We start from the raw sequence: 9,656 nt of genomic DNA on the forward strand, positions 1-9,656 counted from the left end.
CCTAACCCCGGCTTGCCTATTAATGAAAAGAAAGGGCGACGATCTCACTTCTTTTTCCAAGTACATAAATTCTCATCCCAGATATCATTTTTCGAACAGCCACCACCAATGTAGTTTGACCAAGTTTCTATCAAATGCATAAAACACTTATCGCAACTATCACCTACAAAACATAGCCTTGAAGCCAAGGTTGTTAAATGCGACGAGGCGAAGCCAGGCGTTGAGCCTGCGCTTCGCCTCTGAGGCGTACGCCTCACCGACCACCGGAGTTGCTGTGCTGCAGCTGCTGCTCAGTCTTCTCCGACCACCGGACGACCGGCATATCCTTCGCTTTCGTACCAGCTGGGCGGGTGGTCCTTCTCTAATGCCTCCCCTCCCACCGCTTCACTTCCATTCCAGTTGTGAGAGGCGTAGGCCTCAGTACCTTGAGCGTGCGCGGCGCCGCTTCACAACACTGAAGCAGTTGCTGGCTGGGACCCTGAAGGGGCGTGACCGTACGAAGCGCATGAAGACCGACTTTTCTTTTGAATGCCGTGTTTGCATCGGGTTCACAATTTTTGAACGATTATTTTACCATCATTTATCAAATCTTGCGATCATGCCAGATTGTGGAAAGTTAAACCTATTGATTAGTTTCTAATCATCTTGCAAATTAGCGCTTTTGTTGTATTTTGATGACGATGTAGTCTGCCTAACCATACCTTCCTAATTCAAAAAAGAATCTTTAAGGTTCGAATACGAAGAACCCAGATGGGATTACCGTCCAATTCCCATCCCAATATACTATCAGATCTTACTTAAGAATTCATAGGAAATAAAATACCAGATTCAGATCGGAGGTCAGAACAAAGTCAATCCATTTTCGCTCTATCATAAAGGTATCACACAAAACTCTCCTGTCTGCTGATCACTGAGAAGTAGGGATGCAAACAGGTCAGATTCGGGTTGGATCTACGCATTACCTAATTGAATCTGGGCTTATATTGAGAGTCGGATGGGATCAGCGAAAACCAATGTAACATTTACAGAGGTATCTAGATTTTAGTCGGACTCGGATCTTAGTCGGATTCGATGCAAAACTTGACATCCCTATTCCCTATTCGGAAGCAGCACGGACATGAATACATGAGGACTTCATTTTCGTCATTGACTAAGATCACGAGGGCATTTATGTAATTTAAATATCGTTTACCAGGGAGGAGTGTGCCTTCTCTACTTTTTCCTCCCAACTCTTCTCGTTTCTCTCGCGGAGAAAACACCAGAGAAGGGAAGGAAGGAAAAAGGAAAGGGGACGATAACCCCAACCGGTCTCCCTCTCTTTCTGATCATTAGGGTTTTCTTTTGGTTTTCGATCTCCGATTCTTGAGCGGGATGGGCCAGCAATCTCTGATCTACAGTTTCGTGGCTCGCGGGACCGTCATAGTCGCGGAATTCACGGAGTTCTCCGGCAATTTCACGGCGGTCGCTTTCCAATGCCTCGAGAAACTTCCCGCCTCCAACAACAGGTTCACCTACAACTGCGACAGCCACACCTTCAATTACCTCGTCGAGGACGGATTCAGTACGCCCTCCCGATCGCTTTTCTATTGTTTTTCATTTTCTTATTTTCTCTCGAATTTGATTTGAAGTTTTTGATCGGTTTGCGCATCGCATTTGAGGATTGTTTGGGTTTTGGTTGGATCAGAGATCCGTTCAGATGTTTTGAATTCATTAGGGTTTACGGAAAATTCTTGCCTGATTTGATTCGGTTAGGTGTTTGAGAATTCAAGAAGATCTCGTCGTATTGAGTAGAAGGATTGATTAGGGTTGAGAAGATCCTGTCTGATCCTTGTTGATAATTTGCATTTGCTTTCATTTTCCCCTCTTACCCCGGAAACAATTCCGCTACTTAGGGTGACATCTTAAGTTTTGTCATTTTCTAAAGACTTTAAATCATTTTAAAGCATCGGTCTTAAAACGTAAAGCATTTATGCTTTGAGAGTGCAGCTGGAGTCATTATCGTAGCTTTAGAGGCACAAAGCTATATTGTGCATTACATGTTGAGGTGCAAGCATTTCATATATGTGGCTTATGCATTGCACCTCCTTGCCAGGTGGCTTATATCACTAGATAGTGCTTTTGCTTTTCATCCATAAATTTAGTTATTTATTGACTATAAATATATTTATCTAAGTGGGTGGAGTAGAGGTGGTTATAAATTTATTGTTGTCTCCAAGTAAACACAGTTAAATCATAGTTTTCTTTATCTTTTTTGCTTTTCAAACTGATAATTTTCTTTAATTTTATGCAAAGTAGAATTTCCACGGCTGTCACCTCATACAACAGCGGGGCTTGCGTCCCTGGATAAAACTGCTTGAACCTTTGTCCTAACATGTAGCCTTTTAAAGCCTTGATTGTATAGATTCAACAAACAAAAGTTGATGATTTATTAATTTAGAAAGAATCAAAGAAAGTACTATTTTGCAAATAAAATTGGTATAAACTAGTTAACCTCTACTTTATTTTTATTAAGATTAGTTTCTTCCATAGTCATTGGTATTGTTCTTTGCAATTTCTTGCCAAGGGTTTTTCTTGGAGTTTTTTTTCCAAAAAATGTTTTTCTTGGGAAAATCTTGAAAGTTTTAAAATTTAAAAAGTATAAATAATAATAAGAAAGATAAGAAAATAATAGGTTTTGTGTTATTTTTCTTGCAAAAATATAAAGAAACAAGTTTTTAAAATACAAAAGAAACAAAATTATAGAAAAACTAGACTTGAAATATATAAAAATATGATTTTTTTTCCAAAGACATCACAAAAATATCATGATATTTATCACGATATTTCATATTATAGCGATATTTTTCCGATATTATCGGCTTACCTTAAAATGGCGATAATATTGCGATACTTTCAAAATATCGGTAATATTGGTGACTATGGTTTCTTCCATAAAAATGTTGACCTATTTGTTCTGCTTTTATTTTCTGGCTCTTTTCATGAGCTGCTTGATCATTTTCTGGCTGTTTTGTTTTTGGTTTATTCCTTGTTTGATAGACAAGTTGGGGGTTGCCTCCATTTGGGACTCAAGCATATAAGTCTTTTGTGCTTGCGTAATGGGCTTTCTGTCCAACCATCGATAGAGTTGTCTGTGATAGACACATTGCAATGGAAAAAAATTAAATTGCAACATTTCTGTTTTAAGGAGATCTACAATTTGTAAGACCATAATTATGGTTAGGGTAGGTAATTGAAATCGATGAGCTGAGCTATCATCTTTGTCCTTGACTTGTTTAGGCTTGGTAGCCTAGATGTTAGGCTCGGGCTTACTATAAGTCTGGGCTTGGCTTGTCACAGGTCACAGGGATGCTCTATTTTCTTTTATATACTAGTCATATTGAAAACTTCATAAAAATGGCTGTATCCCTGTATCCGCAGCTGTATCCATGTGACATATGTCACAAGCTCCAGGCAAGCTTGAACTAACTTGGTTTAATTAACAATTAATATTGTAATAAAATTTCAAACCTTTTATTGAGAAGAAAATGAGAAAATGAAGGGATTTAAGCACCAACCTTATTTACTACAACACTTTTGTTGTTTCTGTGATATATTAAGTAATACATATCATAGTCAGTGAGCCTATCCAAGTGGAATTTAGCTTCAACACTATCTATTATTACCCCAAATTATTTCAAAATACCTAAACTAACCTTATTTATTTTACCCAAAATGTTCCTACTAAAATCTTATTTCCAGTTTTGTCTTACTATTATGCCTAAACTTGCAGAAAAATGCAAATACTTGGCATTGATTCTTGTTTAGAAATCCTCTTCGGATACTAAGGGTAGTTTGAAATACTTCAAAAAATTGTTAAAATCCTATACCTTTTAGGTGTTTGACATGGGATTTTTATCTCTTCCTCTCTTTGTTAAATTTTCTGTTTTTTCTCCTAAAACTAAAAATTCATCAATAATCCTTGCGTGCATGTCAACAGAGAGAATGTGAAGGAGACTTAATTATTGGAGTAGTTTAATGTGAAATTCTTGTGTGTCTATTCCAAATCTTTTGATTTTTTATGTTGTTTATTATTATTTTTTTAGGGAGAAAATGTAATGATATGATGGTTGCTAGGCATAACCAATGTGTGTTGAGGTAATCAACCATATGCAATTTTCTTAAAAGAACTCAATTTCTGTTTTTTTTAAATATTTTTTGAACAAGGAATCTTCAGGTTCCTACTTCCTAGCAACTTTTTTTCATTTTGGGGGATTGGCAATGAGCCAGTCTTGGTCGGCTCGTTTCATGATGGCCTGTCTACTGGTCATAGCCCTCGTGGCCTTTAGAATCCTTGCTGCTTCATGTGACCCAAGGAGTGGATCATATCTAAATTTGCATGGTTTTGGTACTCAATCATATTCTTTACGAGATATAATTTTTTTGTCAGAGGTATAACCATTTGGATGACACATCCTAAACTATGTACCTTATGTGCCTCTGCATGGGTAATTAAGAAGAGTAGGTTTCAATCTGATCGTCTATTACAAACAGATTTAACACTGTTTGATGTGAAATTCATCTTTCGAAGGGTGCATCTCAAGCTTTTGGCTGAATATAGAGCTGAGTTATACCAGCTAAAAACCGTGTGGTTTTGGATTTTAAAAAGAAATTGTAAGTTACCTTTGTTCACTGAACAATCTTAGGAATCTGTTGGGACTAATTGAATCTGAAGATTCTGAAGTGTCATAATAAGGAAGTCTGAAAGCAGGTTTGTTTTCTTCTTCTTTTTTGTGTGTGTAGGGAGGGCGGGGGAAGAGGAGAGGTTGTGTTGGTGCCAATTCTTGTACATTGTCTAATGATTAAGGTATCTGGATATCAGTTTTTTCATTGTTTGCCAGTTACATGTATTGGGACATTTTTCTTGGTTATCTTTTCCATGAACAATTCATATTTCTTTTCTAGGTAAGCAGCCTTAGTTTCCCAAAATTCTACATACGTCTCTGGTTCTCTTAGCATTCTAGTCCTTGAGTAATAATAGGGGATTAACCTATGTAACATAGATACACCATTTGGGGCGCCATACCCGTTTTGACATGGCAAGATATGGGTATTGGTACCGGACTCAGTGCGGGTACGCCTTGGGTCGGGTCCCGCACTGATCTGGATAAGGTCCAACCCAGACTCAACTCAAACTTATATTTTTTGGGGTTTTTGACCCTGGTCAAACCAAGGTCAAAGGGGTGAGGCCATTTTGGTCCTTCCCTCACCACGATACCCCCCGTCCCTCTGGTCTCATTTCCCTCTTTCTCTATTCCCCCTCTCGTCTTCCCTCTCTCTGGTCTCGTTTCCCCAGAGATATATAGAGAGAGAGAGGGAAGAAGGAGAAGAATAAGAAACGAGAGAGAGAGAGAGAGAGAGAGAGAGAGAGAGAGAGAGAGAGAGAGAGAGAGAGAGAGAGAGAGAGAGAGAGAGAGAGAGAGAGAGGCGTACCTCGCTTCTCCTTGTTCTTCTTCTTCTGTCGGTGCTGGAGAGAGAAAAAGAAAAAGAACAATACATTTTATTTTAAAAAAAATATCAAACTGCCCCTCCTTTAAAAAAAATTTATCCACACCCCCCAATCTCCCCAAAATATATAATATATATACAAGAGGGATTGAGTCCAACCCGATCCAAAGTCCAAACAAATTTTATATATATATATATATATGTGTGTGTGTGTGTGTGTGTGTGTGTGTGTGTTTCCGTACCCGCAAAATTTGAAATCTTAATGTCGTACCCTACGTACCCATACCCATGTGACATAGGGATTAACTGTATTTTTGAGTAGCTTGATGATTCTTCTCTATGTCACTAGGACACAATAAAACAGACTACGTACCTGTGTCGACACAGCCTGACACGCTTACGGGTACCAGGTGTGGCACAGGTACGTGGGCTTGTGGGTAGGGTCGGGTCCAACTAAGACCCAACCTGAAACCCACACTCTCGCTCTTTTTTTGTTTTTCTTTTTTTTACCTGTCAAACCTCCCCCTTCCCACCATCGGCAGAGAGAGAGAGAGAGAGAGAGAGAGAGAGAGAGAGAGAGAGAGAGAGAGAGACCCTTTCCTTTTTATCATACCCCCTCCTTTATTCATTTTTAAAAAATTTCTGGACAACCCCCTTTTATTCATTTTTACCTACACCCTCCTCCTTTATTCAAAATGTCATCTCACAACTCCCTCTTTTAATAAAATCTGTCCCTCTTTTACTAAAACTACATTGGACCTACAAACCATGATCTTGCATTGGACCCACACACACTATATATATATATATATATATATATATATATATATATATATATATATATATATATATATATATATATATATATATATATATAGCCATGTGTCCCCATACCCTCATTTTTTGAAATTACCGTGTCGTACCCGTACCCAGGTGACATAGGTTCTTCTAAAGGTTGTTTTGCTATTATTGGATAGAAGGGGTTAGACTTGGTGTTTTACTTGATGATTGAATTCAAGAATCAGCAAGATCTTTCACAGAAGAAGAATGAACTTAAGATTCGGTTATGGTGATGGTTAAACTTTATGCTCTGAATGTTGATATCAAATTTTATATACTTTTACTATTAAAATGTGGACTAACTAGATCAATCTGCGATTTAGTTATCCAGTAGGTTACTTATCCATACCTTGTTTCTTGGCAATGAAAAATGTGTTCTGGCAATCATGATCATATTAAATTTTGTGCATTTTTACTATCAAAATGTGAACTAGCTAGATCAATCTGCTGTTTAGTTATCCAATAGCTTATCTATCCACATTGGGATTCTTAATGATAAAAAATGCATTATGATAATCATGATCATATTAAAAAGTAGTGCATGAAATCTGAGCTTTAATGCTCCCTCAGAGGGCTTGACCAAAGTCCAGTTTTGAACCCATTCTCCAATCCTATACGAATACTAAATTATGGTGGAATGTAATTTGTAATATGCCTGTGTTGTTTGGAAACTGTTTGATTGTAATTTAAGGAATATTTTCGTAGGTTGTATTAGGCTGTTGTAGACAATATTTGTAAAAACATACTTTTGATTTATGGTGCATACCTTATGGAGGCTGTGGTAGATGTGATAATCCTAAAGGAGGTGGTGGTGCAGCTTGAAATGTGCATTATGGTGATAATTAGTGCTCGTAGAGGCTACAATGTACATTTTGATATGGCTGTCGTAGTGGTGGTGGTCCCAGGGAATGGATTGAGAGGTTTGGTGAATGTGGTTTCGAATTGGTGTTGGTGGTGGCTGTCAATGTTGCTGGTGTTTAACACATGGTTATCAGCATCTGTTGTACAGTTTGGTGCCATGTCCTGGCAACCTGCTTGCAGGATCATGGTCTCCTTGCTGGTTCTATGTGCCCATCAGGCTACAATTGATGCCCCAGAAACCAAGCACATATTTTTATATTTAGATGCAAGCTTGTTATAATTGAACAGAAGTACTTGCATATTTTACATCGCACATTCTGATAGATAAAGATGAGTGATCCTAACCCCAGGATACCTGATGAGTTGCTAGTTGCATCTTGCAGCCCAGTGATCCAAGGTGCATGACCTGCTGATCATGGATAAACATGACGAGGGATGCACACATGATAGTGGTAGTGAAACACATTTATTTTATTACATCTTTAAGTGAAACGGAGACCTTTGCCTTTTTAGCAGACACTCACCTGCCAGGGTGGTGTTGCAAGAGAAGAACTTATATTGTAAATTAAAAGGTTTTTCTTAAAGTTACATTCTCTTAATACATCTTTAAGCTAGACAATCACCTTATGGAATATTTTACTAGAGGATATCTTGTAAATTAAATGAGTTCTTTGTGATCCACGTGCACTGTAATGTATTTCTTTTCTTTTTAGGATAAGTCAATTGTCAGGTTAACCTTAATGGAGAAGGCATTCTTTTTAGTTGCATTGGTAAACTATTGCTTGACCCTGCATTTTTTTTACTCTAATTTGATGGAATTGCTGAAGTGGTTGCTAACTGTTAAGGCTTGCAAAAAGTATAAGTTATGATTTCTGTGTTTATAAGAAATCACAGGTTGAAATTGTATTTTTGCTGTTTGAGTATAGTTTAAATCTACCTTTGTGATTCCAAAGTTGTTTTCTATGGTTAATTTCGTAGAGATCACTGAAATAAGCCACTCTGTCTCAAACTTTTTTTTTAGAAAATATTTATAATCTTAAGTGGCTGTTTATTTGATACTTTCAACCTTTACTGGAGATTGCAGCCTTCTGTGTAGTTGCAGTCGAATCTGTTGGACGACAAGTGCCTATTGCTTTTCTGGAGCGTGCAAAGGATGATTTTAAGAAGAGATATGGAGGTGGAAAGGCTACTACCGCGGCTGCTCGCAGCCTTAGCAAAGAGTTTGGGTAGCTATATTTTAGGCCATAAATGACCATCATCTGGCTCAGAACTCTCCCTTTGCTTTCTTACAATCTCATTGCGTCGCAGGCCCAAACTGAAGGAACACATGCAGTACTGTGTAGACCATGTAGAGGAAGTAAGCAAGCTTGCTAAAGTGAAGGCTCAGGTTTCCGAAGTGAAAGGAGTGATGATGGAAAATATTGAGAAGGTAGCTCATCATTCTTGTCTGTGACTTCTATAAGTTCACAAGTCACAGCTTGTAAACAGCTAAAAGATCTGAAAAGGGGACGGGCTTTTAAAGGATAATTTTTGTCATTTTCTTAGATGGATTCAATTGTTCTTTTGGTTTGTTTCAAAGAAAAGGTTACTTTTCATATTGTGGACCAAAAAAGAAAAAAACCAAATAGACATCTTGAAAGAACAGGCCAGACAAATTTTGGTTATCAATTATAGCAGTCATCAATGCAGATGTCATTATCGTCGATTGAATTGCTCACGGAATTTTTATGTGCAGGTTCTTGAGCGTGGCGAGAAGATAGAGCTTCTTGTGGACAAAACTGAGAACCTTCGCTCACAGGTTTGTATCACCTCATTTACAAAACTTGAAAGGGTTTGTTTCACGTATGTGTCTCGTTCATCTCCTTTAACCTCTCTTTGGATGATTTTCTTAAGAATTTAAAGGTTCCACTATTTCATTGGTGCAGGCTCAGGATTTCCGGAAACAAGGCACCCAGATGCGAAGGAAGATGTGGTTCCAGAACATGAAGATCAAGTTGATTGTTTTGAGCATTATTATTGCCTTGATTCTTGTCATTATATTGTCTGTCTGCCATGGCTTCAAGTGTTGAATGAATTCAAATAAAAAGTACTTGGGATGATATTGCCACTGATATGTTTTGTGAACGAGAGCTAGTGTTTTTCGGTCCTGCCTGTGTACATTTTGTATGCACGAACTCTTCCATTATCTCTAATATGATTGTTTTTTACGCTTGCACGGATATATATCTTGAGACTGGGAAAATGTTTGAGAGAGAGAGAGAGAGAGAGAGAGAGGCTCTATGTCGTGGGGCCGATCTTATGGGAGCCTGGTGGTTCATCAGAAACTAGTATCGAGTGATTGAAAAAATGTGTTCAATCCAAGATTTGGGTCATTTGAAGAGGCTGCAACATGTAAGGATTGATTCCCCTCATTTGTGTGAGCAACAAGCAAGGATTGGTATCAGCTCGCCCTCTACTGCAAAATGTGAAAA

The 9,656-nt window shown here is 38.1% G+C and overlaps 1 protein-coding gene across 1 annotated transcript; it reads left to right on the top strand.

Moving 5' to 3' along the window:
- The first annotated feature begins 1,243 nt into the window (after positions 1-1,243).
- LOC149845437 (vesicle-associated membrane protein 721-like) lies at positions 1,244-9,400 on the top strand. The gene is made up of 5 exons (XM_089997624.1): positions 1,244-1,561; positions 8,270-8,411; positions 8,494-8,614; positions 8,921-8,983; positions 9,111-9,400. Exons 1-5 carry the CDS (start codon positions 1,372-1,374, stop codon positions 9,252-9,254), a joined length of 660 nt encoding a protein of 219 aa, XP_089853750.1. The 5' UTR covers positions 1,244-1,371; the 3' UTR covers positions 9,255-9,400.
- Positions 9,401-9,656: the final 256 nt, after the last annotated feature.

Source organism: Nuphar pumila, chromosome 2 (assembly GCF_984573655.1).
Source record: "Nuphar pumila chromosome 2, dmNupPumi1.hap1.1, whole genome shotgun sequence".
NCBI lineage: Eukaryota > Viridiplantae > Streptophyta > Magnoliopsida > Nymphaeales > Nymphaeaceae > Nuphar > Nuphar pumila.